General features: G+C 55.1%; 7 protein-coding genes across 7 annotated transcripts; 3 read left to right on the top strand and 4 right to left on the bottom strand.

Annotated features, from left to right (window-relative positions):
• Positions 1-16: 16 nt before the first annotated feature.
• On the top strand, positions 17-4,838 carry KRP23_6280 (Protein pianissimo A; the record flags this gene model as incomplete). Its single annotated transcript, XM_067891452.1, has 3 exons — positions 17-142; positions 208-375; positions 441-4,838. The coding sequence occupies 3 exons, from the start codon at positions 17-19 to the stop codon at positions 4,836-4,838; spliced, it is 4,692 nt and encodes a 1,563-aa protein (XP_067745807.1).
• Positions 4,839-4,924: 86 nt separating this feature from the next.
• On the bottom strand, positions 4,925-5,383 carry KRP23_6279 (uncharacterized protein; the record flags this gene model as incomplete). The annotated part of the gene is made up of 2 exons (XM_067891451.1): positions 4,925-5,234; positions 5,310-5,383. 2 exons carry the CDS (start codon positions 5,381-5,383, stop codon positions 4,925-4,927), a joined length of 384 nt encoding a protein of 127 aa, XP_067745806.1.
• Positions 5,384-5,574: 191 nt separating this feature from the next.
• KRP23_6278 (Polyribonucleotide nucleotidyltransferase) lies at positions 5,575-8,292 on the bottom strand (the record flags this gene model as incomplete). Its single annotated transcript, XM_067891450.1, has 1 exon — positions 5,575-8,292. The coding sequence occupies one exon, from the start codon at positions 8,290-8,292 to the stop codon at positions 5,575-5,577; it is 2,718 nt and encodes a 905-aa protein (XP_067745805.1).
• Positions 8,293-8,609: 317 nt separating this feature from the next.
• Positions 8,610-10,019, top strand: KRP23_6277 (Serine/arginine-rich-splicing factor SR34; the record flags this gene model as incomplete). The annotated part of the gene is made up of 5 exons (XM_067891449.1): positions 8,610-8,741; positions 9,184-9,254; positions 9,319-9,461; positions 9,530-9,668; positions 9,746-10,019. The coding sequence occupies 5 exons, from the start codon at positions 8,610-8,612 to the stop codon at positions 10,017-10,019; spliced, it is 759 nt and encodes a 252-aa protein (XP_067745804.1).
• Positions 10,020-10,722: 703 nt separating this feature from the next.
• Positions 10,723-11,098, bottom strand: KRP23_6276 (60S ribosomal protein L38; the record flags this gene model as incomplete). The annotated part of the gene is made up of 3 exons (XM_067891448.1): positions 10,723-10,745; positions 10,818-11,001; positions 11,096-11,098. The coding sequence occupies 3 exons, from the start codon at positions 11,096-11,098 to the stop codon at positions 10,723-10,725; spliced, it is 210 nt and encodes a 69-aa protein (XP_067745803.1).
• Positions 11,099-11,407: 309 nt separating this feature from the next.
• KRP23_6275 (E3 ubiquitin-protein ligase trul-1) lies at positions 11,408-12,694 on the top strand (the record flags this gene model as incomplete). The annotated part of the gene is made up of 1 exon (XM_067891447.1): positions 11,408-12,694. One exon carries the CDS (start codon positions 11,408-11,410, stop codon positions 12,692-12,694), a length of 1,287 nt encoding a protein of 428 aa, XP_067745802.1.
• A 143-nt stretch (positions 12,695-12,837) lies between these two features.
• KRP23_6274 (uncharacterized protein) lies at positions 12,838-15,326 on the bottom strand (the record flags this gene model as incomplete). Its single annotated transcript, XM_067891446.1, has 7 exons — positions 12,838-13,527; positions 13,599-13,991; positions 14,059-14,463; positions 14,519-14,768; positions 14,849-14,934; positions 15,101-15,143; positions 15,226-15,326. 7 exons carry the CDS (start codon positions 15,324-15,326, stop codon positions 12,838-12,840), a joined length of 1,968 nt encoding a protein of 655 aa, XP_067745801.1.
• Between the last annotated feature and the right edge of the window lie 96 nt (positions 15,327-15,422).

Raw genomic sequence — 15,422 nt, 5'->3', positions numbered from 1 at the left:
GGCTTTCCCCCGCATCATGGCGTCGCAGAGGAGAGGCTCCGCCCCGCGCGGGGACGGCAGCCTGGCCGCCATCTGCACGCTCATCGAGCGCAGTACCCTGGACCGCAAATCCAAGCTCGACAGCACGGGTCGTGTCTGCTACGTACGAGGAGATGAGCCGCCCCTGCGCACAAATACTACCGATCTAATGTTTGAATACTATTGTAGGAGCTCAAGAATGACCCGTTGCTGCTGGACAGCTTCCCCATGGACCGGATCATGAAGGCCATGCGCCGACTGGTGTGTGATTCGGACACGTCCACGCGCGCGGGGGCGCTCCGAGCGCTGCGCTACGCCATCAGCAGTAATGGCAGCATCAAGCACTTTGTGGACCTCGTACGGCTGCCTCCTGCTGCTTTAAATATTGCAGAGAAGTTAATAGTTGTGTGTTTCAATTGCAGAATCTGCCGGTGTTTGTGGTGCGGTCGCTGGAGCGAGAGCAGAAACACTTGGCGGAGAGAGTTCAAGCGCTCAAGGTGGTGCGACGCGTGATGGAGATCGATGCGGCGCAGATGCCGACGGGTCTCGTGGCGTCGTTGACGGCCGTTGCTGGACACAAGGACGACAATATGCGTCGAGTGTGTCTGGAGACACTGAGAGAGCTGGCGCTGCTGAACGTGGAGGTTGTGGCGGAGGCGAACGGCACGAAGGTTCTGGTGGATGCGATTCTGGAGCCATCATTCCAGGATCTGGCCGACTCGCTGCTGATGACGCTGCTGCTCATTCTGAACGAGCCGTCGACGCGCAAGTTTATCGAGCCTTTCGTGGATTCGCATGTACTGTTGGCGCCATTTACAGATACGGATCTGCCAGCAGGTAATGAGCGGCGACAGCGGTGGATGGCCAGTCGTAACGCCATCGTGACGATGATGCGCTCGTGGGCAGGCATGGTGGTGCTCACGAGTAACCCGCAGGGCTTGCACTCCTTGATTCAGTTATTGGTGCGACCGGTGGGCGAGGATGTCCAGAAAGCAGTACTGTCAACAATTTGTGAGATCTTTTACAAGAAGACAAGCTTCGACAAGTCCGCGACCGATGCAGCAGACACACCGGCACTCCCTATTACTCTGTCGAGCGCAGAGCAACTGCCCCTTGCAGTCAACCACAATTTGCTGGACAACTACACTGTAATTATTCTGCTGGCCATGATTCACTGTGGCATCCTGGAGGCTCTGGTGACTCTAGGTGCGGGTCCGTCTCGAGCATTGGCAGAGCCGGCAATTGACCTACTGGCCGATATTCTGCGTATGGCCTCGCGCCTGTTGCCGGACCAACACTGCGCGTCTTTGCTTGCGCTCCCCCGCCTAGTTTCGGCAACTTCGCTTACAACGACCACCACAATGACCCTGGGAGATCACGCTAAAAGTCTTTTGGAGCGTCTTCAGCGTGAAAAGTCAATTCGGGCTAGTGAAATGCTGGGTGAGCTCGCTAACGCTGTCGGGGCCAATTCAGGTAGCATTGCTACCCGTGGTGTGTCACTAGTCTCGTACGGTGGCAGCGGTGTTAATGGTGTTCAGCTAGCGTCCGAACTACTTCGCGACACTAACCGACCATCGAACCTTCTCGCTCTTCAGCAGATTGCAGGTGTGGTGCGTCTCCCATCATCTAGCGGCGGAGGTGGCCTTGGAGGAACTGGCAGTAATTCTGCCAACTATGCTGTGGCAGCCCCCTCAACACAACGTGGCACTAAGAGCGCGACAGCGCTACTAAAGGACAGCTTGACATCTCGAGAGCTGATGGTCCTCGAGCTGAAGCAGTCATTGGATGCACAAATGGATGACAGCACATTTAAGGACATGCTGCACAACCGTTCACGGGTGCTGACGGACAAAAACTACAAGAACTGGAACTGGGATATCATTTCGGAGATGCTTGAAGGTCCACTTACAAACCCGCAGCGACTCTCAGAGGCGATGAAAACCAAGTTCTTTAAGCGCCTTTCAGGTTTCTTCCGTTGCGACCAAGGCAACAAAGGATACTTTTCGAATCTGTACTGGATTCCAGACCACGTTCCCTACCTGCGCCCAGCGTGCCAGATGTACACGCTGCTGTTAAACCACCCCGAAGGCTTGCTCTTCCTGAAAACTGATCGTCGTGGTCAATTGCTCACTGAAATTTCGTCTGCACTAGAGCTGGAGGCACGTCCTGAGGCTGCTATTGTGGAGTCCCATATTGGCGTGCTAAAGGCGCGCATGTTCTCTCCTGATTATGTATCGCGGCGTATGCTACGCGAGTACTTCACACTTTTGGGACTGATGAGCTCAAGCAAAGAAGGTCTCAAGATGATGGAACAGTCAAACCTGTTCCAGCGGCTCTACGTCATGGGCACCACAAAGGGACACGATTTCTTGTGTCGCCTCATTCTTGCCAACCTGGACTACTCTGTTGATGGAAGTTCCCGCAAGTTGCTTCAGTCTTGGATGATGGAAGGTTCGAAGGCGCTGCGTCTGTATGCAACGTGTTTGCTGCGTGCGTTGCTGCGCTCTGAGGTGGCCGATTTTGATAAGTGGGGCATTGATGCGCTGGTGACTCAGCTCACACAGGAAGAGGAGGTTGCCAAGGCCGCACTGAGTGTACTTGAAGAGGCCGCTGAGACGCCCGCATGCCTTCTGGCGATGATTCTGAAGCGGCCTATGAAGCTCATTCAGCTCAAGGATAAACGAGCAGAGTCGCTGCTTTTGAAGTCGCTCTCGCTTCCTGAAGGTCTGAACTTCCTGCGCGACACAGGCGATTGGATTCGGCGCACTCTAGCCGCCTGGCGTCGCGAAAAACATATCTCGTACGTCCATGCGGTGGAGCACGCGCTCTTCCGTGGTTTGCACCGCGATGCAGCGGGGCGTGAGCGTGGTTCGAACAGTGGTTCAATAAATGCACGCCAGACGTGCTCTCCCACTCCTATCCCGGTGAATGTGCCCATGAAGCGAGGTGGCGGTGTTGGGCTCAAACCGCCTAGTGGTGGAAGCAGCCAGCGATCACTATGGGGACTGGATTGGCTTTACCGTATGCCGTGGAACATGGAGGTGAAGATTGTCGGGCCTCCAGGAAGCGGGCCTCCCTCGAGCCTCATCTTGGAAACGTATATTGATGGTGCTATGCGCGACGAGGATGAGACGACTGGCATCGATGACGAGCTTCGCATGAACTCGATTCGTGTCAAGGGTATCGTTGTGGACGCACGCAACATGCCACAACCTGTGGTTGTGAACTCGCAACAAACATTACAAGCTTGTCTTTTCCTGGGTACGCAACCCGTAGATCGGCGGGGTTTCACAAAGCCTCCCCCGCAAAGTAATGGAGGCTTCGTGTCCACAAGCGGATCAGCCAGTGGTGGAGGCTCGGGTGCTCTTTCGAGTGATACGCAGCAGAAAATGCTACGAGCGCGGTCAGCGTCAAACTCAGCAGGAGGAAGCATGGATCGCTCCTCGGAGACAATGATGTCGTCGCTTGACTTCGCTGACACTGGGTCGTCTTCGTCTGAGGCAGCAAAAGAAGAGAACAAAGATTGGAGCTCGTGCCAACCTGAACAGCGCTCACCACAGTACTTGTCGGCACCAGAATGCTCGCTCTGTGCTCCAGGTGAGCGTGCGGTGTGGAACTTCCGTGTGGAAATGGACTCCGCGGCAGGCAGCAACACTTCAAATGGCAGTGTGAAGCGTCTTATGCTCAAGTCTGTCGAGTTCACGTTGCAATTACTTCCTCTTCGTCCACGTACTGTGCCGCTGCCGGTACACTTGTACGGTGAACTGGCAAAAACCAGCGCTGGCTGCCAGATCCTGCACGCATCTGGGCACCTACCGGAGTTCCTTGCGTGCCTACGCGATGCTGCTAGTGTCCCGCTTGAGAAGCGTGCTGCATTGTGGGCGCTCGGCCATGTGTCTGCCACACCGCGCGGCTACGATCTTTTAAACCACTACGCACAAGATTTTGTGGAGATGATTGTCAAATTGGCTACGGACTCTCCGCTGGTGTCGATTCGTGGTACTTGTTTCTTCGTACTGGGATTACTCGCGCGATCACCCGCAGGACGGCGACACCTTGCACGTTTGGGCTGGGATGCCCCACGGGATGCATCGCGTACATCCATTGCAGTCCCGCAGAACTGCACATCTCTCTTCATGTGGCCGCCGTCTGGACCATCGAACCCATGCCCATTGACACAGACACCGCGAGCGTCGCCCCTACAACGATTGCTGGTGCGCAGGCGCGACAAGATACCCAACGATTGGCGTGAAGTGCTGCGTTTTGTCGCGGACCTGAGTAACCACATCACGCAGAAGGAGGCCCATGCTTCGCTCAACAAACTCCGTTCATCGAAATCCGAGCTGTTTGAAGAGCCGGTGCTGCTGATGTACGTGCACGCGCTACTGGAGAAGTACAGCTACCGATTGGCTTTACGCCAGTTTGTGCTCAACGCGTTCGACCGAGCAACACTGACGGATGAGGTGCTTGACACGCTTCGAGTCGAAGACGAAGAGGAGCAGGGGAACCAAACGCGTACTGGCCAGCGTGTACCCTCCGGGCGGGAGCTGCGGCGGCGTCGCTCGTCGCCGTCGATCCCTTCATTTACGGCTTCGGTCCAGTCGCTCAACTCTGCCATGCAGGCAACGTCTGGTGTGTCGCGCATGTCGTCCATGCAGAACGTCCTCAACGGTGGCAATATGGGCGACCACCGTTCCACGATGCGTTTGAACGCGCACAATGACCCCATCGATCGCACTGTGCTGCTCAAACGTAGCCGCAAGCGCTCTGCCTTCTCAGAGAAGACCATTGTCGTCGGCGCACCTGAAGCTGCTGTGTAGGTTAGGCTAAGATATACCTAGACGATGAGCTTGGCGTAGCGTTTGCCAGTCGTTATTCTTTGGTGCACTATCTCTATTGGATTTACCTACAAAAACCTCCCAGAGGCCATGTCCATGAGCGAGTCACCCATGTGGAGAACATCGAGCTTGCACAGCTTCCCGTCCAGAGCAGTGCACATGGTGATGGCACCTCTCAGTGTCTCCAGGCCGCTCCGTTGCACGCGCAGCAACGCCGTGCTGGGCTCTTTGCTGTTGGCAGCTAATTTATCAAATGATAGGATGTCGAACTCACACGCCGAGGCGCCTACCACGCCGAACGCCGTCTTGAGAGTGTTGTCCAGGGCGAATTTCAGGCGCTTCACGTCGCCCACAGGCACCGATCCGTCCTCGGAGAAGCTGGGAATAGAGATCAATATAAATTAGGTACTGGTATATATCTAGTGATCTCTAATAATCCGTAATGGGACGTACATGGCGATTTTGAGGTAGCAGTGCTGGCCCTGCAGCGAGAACTTGTGGTGCGGCGCCGACGCAGGTGCCGCCATTGTTTAGTGGAGTTTTTCGGGCCGATGGTGTCCACCACGCGAAGTTCGAGTGGTGGACACCAATAAACGTGTACCATGCGAGATCCACTTCAACCTAGGCAACGTCAGGTCAAATGTTTCTCTTTATTTCTGTTGTGTGGACTCTAAAACACCAAGGAGGAGAGGTGGATCTTCCTTGGTAAAGTAACTACCTACTTGGACTGAGTGCGCGGGCGACGAGCGGTCTTGGGACGACGCTTAGAAGGTGATGCCGAGCGACGGTGGTGGCCATTGCTCGCACACGTCTCAGAGTCCTCGGAGGAAGTTGAGGCGTCCTCGCTACCGTCTGCACCCAACAGCACACGACGGGACATTTTGCCGGAAGCACCATCCTGCAGGCACTCGAACTCCATCTCTTGGCCCTCAGACACCACGTCATTGATATTGCTGATCTTGTCGCGCGATAGCTCCGAAATGTGCACGAAGCCACGCTGGCCATCTGCAGACTCAAGGATTGCTCCAAAGTCCATCACCTGCGTCACACGCATTGTGTAGCGCTCACCCTTGCGGAAAAAGAACGACCGGCCCTTGCTAGAGCCCTGGTTATCATTGTCACGGCCGTTATTGTTGTTGGCATTGCTGTTGTTACCGCGAGGGCCAGCGTTGGCAACACCGGCAAGTTCTGTTTGAATCCACTCGCAAGCTTTCTCCGCGCTTCCGGGTGCGCCCACGACGCGAACAATTCCTTCGCGGCGATCCACGATGCTCACCGAGACTTCGAAACGCGACTCCAGATCACGAATGTTGCTGCCACCGACACCAATAAGTGCACCGATCAAGTTCGTGGGAATAACGCATTCCATGCTCACGTTCGGTAGCGAGCTTCCACTAGCCTTCAGGTGCTCACGAGGCTCGGCGAGTTCGTTGCTCATGCGACGCAGCACGTGCAGGCGCGCCTGCTTGGCTTCACGGAGTCCCTCCTTCAATACCGAAAGCGGCACGCCCCCAGGAAGCTTCACATCCAGCTGAAGTGCCGTCACACCGACTGTCGTGCCTGCCACCTTGAAGTCCATGTCACCGTAGTGGTCCTCCGATCCAAGGATGTCAGTAACCAACTGGTATTCACCCTCTTCGATACGCTTCTCCTGGCCAGCAAAGGGGTCGCCAGCAGTAACCAGGCCAATGGCAATACCAGCCACAGCACGACGAACGGGGACGCCCGCGTCCATGAGCGCCAATGAGACGCCACATACCGTCGCCATAGACGACGAACCGTCTGAACCAACCACCTCCGACGTCATACGCACAGTGTAGGGGAATTCGGTCACCGACGGCAGAATAGGCAACACAGCCTTCTCAGCAAGAGCACCGTGGCCGATCATGCGTCGGTTGGTGCCACCCACACGCCCAGTCTCGTTCACGCAGAAGGGTGGGAACTCGTAGTGCAGCATGGCATGCTTGAGAGACGTAGAAGCATCAGGTTCAGCCTGCTCACGCGCCTCATGCAGAGCACCACGAAGGCGGACACCACGTTCGAGAGGTCCCAACGTCACGGAGCACAGCGTCTGTGTTTCACCACGTGCAAACAGCGATGAACCGTGTGCCATTGGCAGCACATCAGCCTCCATCTCGAGCGGACGCACGATGCGAACCGAACGACCGTCAAGCCGCACGGGTTTGTTCTTCTGACCCTTCGTCTCCTTCGCGATGGTCAGAATGCGCTCACGAAGCACACGCTGGAAAGTGTCGTGAGCAGCACGCTGGATGGCAGCATCGTCAATAGGAGGTGAAGCAGCAGCAAAGGTCTGACGCATGCCATTCAGCATCTTGCTGTAGACTTCGCGCTCTCCCTGCTGGCGAGCAATCTTACCAGCGCGACCACTTGCAATCAGGTCCTCGGCACCCTTGCGCCCCAGCTCCTCCGCCTTCGCCCAAACCTCCGGCGGGATGTAGAGCGACGAGTACATACGCTTGCGCTTGCCGTGTTCCGCCGCCAGCTTCTTCTGCTCCTCAATAGCCGGTGCCACATGCGCATGCGCTAGGTCCAATGCCTCGTCAAGACGCGCCTCCGTCACTTCATCACCCGAGGCTTCTACCATCACCGCACGCTCAGCAGTACCAGCGTACAGCACATCAAGCGTCGCGGCCTCACACTGCGGCGCCGTAGGGTTGGCCACCAGCTGGCCATCCACCTCGACAACACGCACACAACCCACCGGTCCGTTCCACGGAATGTCGGACATGCCCAGCGCCGCCGACGTTGAGTTGACAGCCACCACGAGCGGGTCGTTGTTCGGGTCGTACGACTGCACCGTGGCCAGCACCTGCGTATCTTCACAGAAATCGCGCGGGAACAGCGGGCGGATGGCGCGGTCCACCACACGAGACTGCAGCACCTCCTCGTCACTGCCAGTGAACTCGCGGCGCTTCAGGTTGTCCGGGATGAGGCCTACAGCATACGACTTGACGCGGAAGTCCACCGTGAGCGGCAAGAAGTCCCTTTGCACCACTCCGCCATTGGCCGAGGGGTTGCCATTGCGGTCACCACTCACGACCGTTGTGAGCAGCACCGTGCGGCCGCACGAGGCCAGCACGGCGCCGTCCGCGAGTTTGGCGAGCTTGCCCACAGTGTACAAGGTGTTGTCTAAGCTGCCGACCACCGGCTCCTTCACCTTCTTGGGCTCCGGCGGCTGAGTCTGAGTCTGCTTGGGCTCCAGCTGCTGCTGCTTGTGCTGGTTCTGCAGCTTGGCGACCTCCTCTTCCTCTGGCGACGGCTTCTTGGCGCCGAACAGCAACTCGCGCAAACCGAAGAACGCGCGCGCCTGTGGCGCTGCACCAGCGATACGAGGCACGCGTTGGCGAGCTGCAGGGATGGCGGCGCGGCGGGCCACGGCCGCGGCCGGCAGACGACGAGCAGCAGTGGACAGCATCTTGGTCAATGTGTGGCTCATGCAGCAATCATTGATTATGCTGTGGTGCACACTAAACCATGTTCTGACACACCACGCGAAACCAGCCAACCGTCTTTGTTCAGCTATTCGACCAGCACAAAAACTTTCAACATCAAAAACAAAACGCTAGGTTTTTTTAAATCGCAAGGAATTGCACCATCCGTACTGGTCGAATAGCTGGTTCCTAGAGAACGAAGTGGACCCACACAATCAAAAAGCTCAGTCCGTCCGCACCAGCAGACCGTACTTGCTCCCCCGCCCTCCCCCCCGTCCTCCAAGCCTCCAGACTCTTCAGCATGGGCACTCGTGTGTACGTGGGCGGCCTCCCGCGCGACGCCACTTCGCGAGAGATCCAGGACGGCTTCAACCGCTACGGCCATGTGTCCAACATTTGGGTGGCGCGTAACCCGCCCGGCTTCGCTTTCGTGGTGAGTTGAGCCCCTTCCCCTGCTGCGCGAGGCCTCGCATGATGGCCCTGTCCTCCCTCTTTCTTCTACCCCCTCTACCTCTCGGCGGCGACAGTTTTCCAGATCGGCAAGCGGCGGTCGGTGGCAACTTGTGTATGTTTTGTATGTGGTGTCTAGTACTATACATGTTGGTGTATACGCTACCGCCGCTGCTTCCATCCGGCCCTCGGTGTAAGATGATTGTTGTCCGTCTGCTGCCCGCCGTCTTCGGTGCTTCCTTCCACTGCCGGAGGGAGAGATAGAGGAGACGTCGCTCTGCCGACGATGGTGGAGCCATCATGCTGCGCCTCGCCTCGCCTCGCGTCTATCGCCATCTTCATCTTCGCCTGCAACGAACCAATACCAACCAACGCCTCTCCATCGTCGTCCTCCCCCATGCTGCTGCTCCCCACCTCTACTCTAGGACTTCGAGGACCCGCGTGACGCTGACGACGCCATTCGCTCCATGGACGGCCGTGACTTCCTCGGCGGACGGTACGCGCTGCTGGGTTAAAGCGACTGTAGTCTACAATACATCTAACTCTTGTGCTGTGAGCAGCATTCGTGTCGAGCTTGCTCGTGGTGGCAGCCGCCGTGATGGTGGAGGTCGCGATGGTGGCGGTCGTGATGGCGGTGGCCGTCGCGGTGGCGACGACGACCGTGGAGGAAACTTTGGTGGCGGTCGCGACCGTTTTGAGCGTGGTTAGTATACGCTCCAGCCAGTGTCGTTCTCGTTGGTGGACTGATCAAACGTGTTGCTGTGTGAACAGGCCGCAACCCGCCCCAGCGCACTGACTTCCGTGTGCGCGTGACGGACCTGCCGCGTGATGTGGACTGGCGCAACGTTAAGGACTTCCTGCGCACGGGTGGCGAGGTTACCTACTGTAACATCGAGGCCGATGGCTCTGCGTATGTATAACAAACCTTGGTGGGCTGATATGCTTCTGATCCAGTTACTAATTCTTGTGTTATTTCTTTCGATGCAGTATTGCTGAATTCCAGTCCAAGCAAGACTTGGACGACGCCATTAAGAAGCTGGACGACACGGAGTTCCGTGGCAGCTATGTGCGCGTCGCTGCTGAAGGTGGAGACTCTGCCCGCCGCTCACGCTCTCGTTCACCTGCTCGTGGCCGCTCGCCGAGCCGTCGCTCGCGTTCGCGCTCGCCTGTTGCCCGTAAGGACTCCCCTCGTCGCTCGCGCTCCAGATCAGCGTCGCCTGCCGCTGCCCACTCGCCCTCTCCTCGTAAGGAATCGGCTTAAGCTGATGTGGATCGAAGAAGGCTGCAGATCTGCATTGGTGCGTACGCTACGCGGTGAGAGCCGTGAAGGTCTTTGCTCGCTCACGTGTACAGTGGCTGGCAGCTCGACCAGCTTTGTTTGTTGCCTAGCGTCCCAAGGAAAACAAGCACATTAAACGATGGCAATAGCTTCCTCTTATCATTTTACCCTAGTGTTAACTCTGTTCTCTAGCGTGCAAATCAATTCGCTGAGTGTCAAAGCCACATACAAAACCAACCTCACCAACCAAGACTCATTCAATTTTCATGACTGCCTGTAGAGTCCTCAGTGTTAACTCCCAACATCGTCAATGTTGGGAGTTACTGAACTCTCTCCGGTATCTTGATTTCTAGGATGTCCTGTGAGCTGCACGCTGTTCTCTCCCAGCACATGAAACCTGTCAACATCATGGCAATCAAAGCCGAGAAAGCGACGCCGAACGACAACAAGAAGAGGGAGACCTGCTGATGAAGGTGATGGTATTTGTGACTCCTGTTGCTTTCCTCTGCTTCCACCCCGTGAGCGGACTGCAGCGGGAAGCTGTTACGAGAGACACCCCTGCCGTGCTCTGCAGGCCAGTCCTCTGCTGATCTCCTCTACAGCGGACCTACCACCTGCCCCCAACGCCGAAAAAGCTTAAGAAGACCGAGCTTTATTATGCGCCGCACTTGCACGTTGTCACACCCTAAATATCCTTGCGCTGGAGTCCTGTTAGTTATGAGAGATTCATCGTAAGTCAAAGATTCCTGATGCCGTGGAAGGGAGCTTTCGATTGCGTACCAGGAGGCAGGGACTGCGTGAGCTTGTCGGCCTTCTCCGTGTCCGTCACGCAGAGCGTGTACAGGTACTTGGAGCAACGGATTTTGAACTTGACCACCTTGTCGCTCTTTTTGATCTTGACCGAGCGGGCATCTTTTCGGCGAGCCTTCTGCAGGAAGTCGCGGATGTCGGTGATCTGCTTCGGCTGTGGACAACGCAAAGCACACACATCGGACTGTCGTTAGCGGGCTGCGGGTCCATCTCCCTAGCTATCGCCGCATATCGAGACGCCTCCGTACCATTTTGTTGCGTTGGTCTTCTAAACTTAACTAACAAGCACTAGCACAGTCAACACCAGGCGGAGGCTGCGCACCATACAAAGCGCCTGTCACGCGCCTTTGGTTGGCCAGCAGTCTCCTTCCGTAAAAACTATTTACGCTATCGACGCGTAATTACACCCTATTCGTAACCCCTGATGAGGTACGTCGTAACTTGTATGTGGCGCACACCACTCGCCGGCACGTTTTTAAACAGAGCGCTACACTTCATCTCACTATGGACGTTTATTTCCTCAGTTGGAAACGTCCATCGGAGCAGCTCCAGAGTCGAAGATGGCGTCCAACCAGGAATGCCACATCTGCCTGGAGGAGCTGCGTCAAGACCTGGTGGCCGCGCCGTGTGGCCACGTCTTCCACCACATATGCATCTTGCAGGCGCTGCAGGTGAACACCCAGTGCCCCATCTGCCGCCGCCGTGCGGGCGACGCGGACCTCATCACGCTCTACTTCGATGTACCGGGCGATAATGAGGCACCCGTCAGTGAACTGCAGCCGCTAAAGGCCTCGGGGGACAATGTGGAGCTCAGTTCGCGCGTCAACGCACTGATGGAGCGCATCCAGTGGCAGAACAAGCAGCGCGAAGGCATTTTAGGCGAACTGCAGAGGGTACGCAGCCAGAGTAACCAGTTACTAGCCGACAAGCAGGCTCTCGCACAGCGCGTCGGAGCGCTGGAAGGAGCCAAAGTGGAGCTACTGACGAAAGTGGCGAGGTTCCAGATGGAGCTGAGTCGCCAAACGGAAGCTGCAAGGCGCTCCAGTGTGAACCAGAGCATTGTTAGGTACCTGGAGACGTGCGACGCAACGGCTATGGAGGAGGAAATCCAGAACCCCAGGGAGCTAATTATGGCGCTGAAGAAGGCGTGCAAGTTCCGTCATGACCAGTATCAGAAGGTGGTGAAAGAGAAGATGAGGCTCAAAGAGATGCTGAAGAACTCCCAGCCGCAACCGACAGAGCATACAGGGAATAGTGCAAGGTCGGGTAAAGCCAAGGTTCGAACAGCGTTCGAGACCAAGCGTGCATATCCAGCAGCAGGTAACGACGGAATGGCGTTCGGAATTGGCGGCCAGCCGCAGTTGGTGGAGAACAAGAAAAGGAAAATCGACTCGGCGTCAGTGGCATCGAATCCAATGCCACTCATTGACAATGACGATGATGTGGGTTTCACACCGCGCTCTGAGTCGGCGGGCTTCCGCGCAAACGCCTACTCGGACGTATCGATCCGTCCGCCTCCGAGTTCACGGCAAACGTTTGGGCGCAGTAGCTTCAATCCGAACCAGTACGGAGCTTTCAACCTGTCGCCAGCAAGCCAGCCACCCGTGCAGATGGCAGGACTCCAGGCTGCGGTGTGTCGTCGTGGCTATGATGAAACTGGAAAGCTCACCAACTTTTTCCTTCCATTGGGAAAGGAGAGTGATTCACGGTCCATGCCTCGGACGAAACCCATTCCGAGCATGCAAAACCTGCTGAACGCACAAACAAGAACTTCGGGTCAGCAGCAGCGCATGGCGAGCAACGACCGACAGGAATACGCACTAACAAACTGGCTGCGCAATAACTGAAGGAGCCGAGGGGAAAGCCCGAGGTCGCAAGAAGGCTCTGAAATTTGCGGTCAGAAAGCTGTGTACAATACGATACTATTTGCAATGTTAGCGGCCGACGATTGTCGTTCGCCCTTTAAACTTTAAGATATTTTGCTTTTGCTTTAGCGCTTTTCTTGAGAGCTATGGAGTTGGAAACGGAGGTTTGTCAGTGTTGCTTGCAACGTGGCTTGATGTTCCTTGATAATGTTGATGACCTCAGCGTCTTGGGTTGGGAATTTCTTACCGGAAATTAGACGACGGCAAATTTCCTCGATAGATAAAAACGAAGTGTCTGGGTTGCTGCATTCCACTTCTACTGATTCAGGTTCAGCTAGTGCTGGGTCAGCGTCGGCCATAGCGGTAGAAGGTTGCCCAATACTTTCATCTGGCTCACCGACTTTGTCGCTTGCATTTTGCCGTGAAATTGCCACAGTTTTCGATCGCCTCCTTCCAAGAAATGAGAATTCTACTGGCTCCGGAGGTTGTGGCAAAGGCGAAAGCTGCTTGCAGACATAGTAAAGAAGCGTCGCTAAGTTGGCCAAATTCGCTGATGCCTGCTTGCCAATGCTCTTGGGGCCAATACCAACATTCCAAGGTTGCAAGATGACATGCGGGATCAGGATCCGCACAAGCAGAAAATTGATCACCACTACGTTGAAGCGCAACAGACTACCACTTTCAACGGAAACCATTTCCCCACTGCGACCATGCTCATCTGAATCAAGAAGGCTGGTTCCATCAAAATCCATTCTCCTGGTAGCACCGAGGGGGTCAAATTCGAGACTGCGCCGCTCTTCGTCAAATAGTTGGTACTGGATCGAAGTACATCAGGATCATGGTCAGGTCTGCCAACAACTACAGTGATTGAAGTTACTCAACGTACGCTAGGCGGGAAGTAAACGCCATCCGTAGAAATCCGCTTCCAGAAGTCCATGATGCCAAAAGGGACCTCCTTCTTATCGATCGCTTTGCCCAGTGATTGCAATACTCCTCTCATGTGCACTTTCAGCTTTAACAACTTCGCTGGATCCACAGCACTATCAATTGGATGCCCGTTACCCGCGAGAGGTAGCGCTGGTACAGGGGGGCGACGAGCAAGGATGCCACCAAATTTCTTAGCAAAACCTCGCAAACTTGACCCCGCAAGACCATTTTTCGTGCTGATGTCCACGTCTACACTTGGATCCTGAATCAGTGAAAGCAATGGAGTTCTTACCACCTTTCCAAGCCACATGCGAGTGGCGTCAAAGTACACACGTAGCATCGCCTCAAAGTCCTGAGCAGATTTCGTCAGAGGAAGAGTGAGATGTTAAAACCTTAAACGGTATGTGTTGTGAGCATACCCGGATTGCGCTCTCCTTTTCAGCCATTTTCTTGTTCATCAACAATTTTTTTAGACACAATGTGTACATGACAGCACGTACAGCGGATCGGAAGATTTGAAGAGGTTCCATCGCTTCAGCATCTTGGAACCCGAAGGGTGACACCTCATCGCTTTCAGCTTCAGACTCTAGACGCCAGCGTGGTTTTCGTAGAGCGCCGCTGCTTGCGTTTTTAAGAGAAGCATTTAGCAGTGCCTCCAATCTCTTACGGCTCTCAAGGCGCTCTCGTGCTTTTTGCTCGTTTGAGGTGCTGGTGTTCGCACTCACTGTGTTTGCAGTTGCATCACTTTCCTTTGCATTGTTACTGCTACCAACCACATCACTTCCTGTAGCGATATCCTCATCGTTTTCAAGTTTACCCAGGGTCTAAGCAAAAAGTGGTTAGTATGGTGAGCAAGAGGCAATTGGATCAGAGGCGCACCATTTCATCTTCATCCGTCCATTCAAACTCGGGAAGCCATGACAGAGGAGATGGAGTTTGCAACGTTGAAGAAACTTTCCTACTTAGAGATGCGCTGTGTGATTCTGGCTGTATTGTTGGGGTAGATGGCTCCTGCGCGTCAGTAAACTGCATCCATTTAGTCTGTGCGTTAGCGTTTTCCTTTGTGGGGGAATTAGGAGACAGTGGCGGTTTGAATGGTCTCTCCGTGCTCAAAACATTATCAGCATCACTTCCACGCATTAAACCCAACAAATCAGCAAGTCATGATAAGCATTACGCACAGTAGAAGAAATGAACATATACACGTACTGCCTTCGCGGAAGTAACAGTGCCATGATCTGTTCGTTTTGGTGCACCAGTCTCTCAATAAGGCGCTCACTTGACTCGGGGAAGCGCTGATCAAATCGTGTTATAGGTGATGTTTCGAGTGCCCCTCCAAAACCGAGACGAGGAGAACCTCTTTGTACTGGATTACGTGTAGATGCCTTGAGCTTGAAATCAGCAGTTTATTGAGCACAACAGACCTTCAACACATGCAAGACTGTGTCAAGCTGTCCTCACCTCATACTGGTCAACCTGCATCTCAAGCCGCTTCACTTGAGCTCTGTCGAACATGTCAACACGACAATATCTTGCCTCAGATAAAATTCTGTGCCAGATACGATAAGCAAAGCCAGAATCAGTACCTCAACTCTTCCCGGCGTTCTTTGCGAGCCGCGATGAGTTGTTGCTGACGCATTCGCAGCAATTCATCCTTTACCCCCTCTTGACGAAGAGAAAGTGCCATGCATTGTGGCGCAACTTGATGTAGCGAGTACATGTCACTCCTTGGTCCGGCGTGGGGCATGCCCACGAAATCGGGAGTTGTCTGTCTTTTTTTGGA

Source organism: Phytophthora ramorum, assembly GCF_020800215.1.
Source record: "Phytophthora ramorum isolate Pr-102 chromosome Unknown Phyram_PR-102_s0005, whole genome shotgun sequence".
NCBI lineage: Eukaryota > Oomycota > Peronosporomycetes > Peronosporales > Peronosporaceae > Phytophthora > Phytophthora ramorum.
Note: the sequence above shows the minus strand (reverse complement) of the source record. Positions and strands in the feature narration are given on the sequence as shown.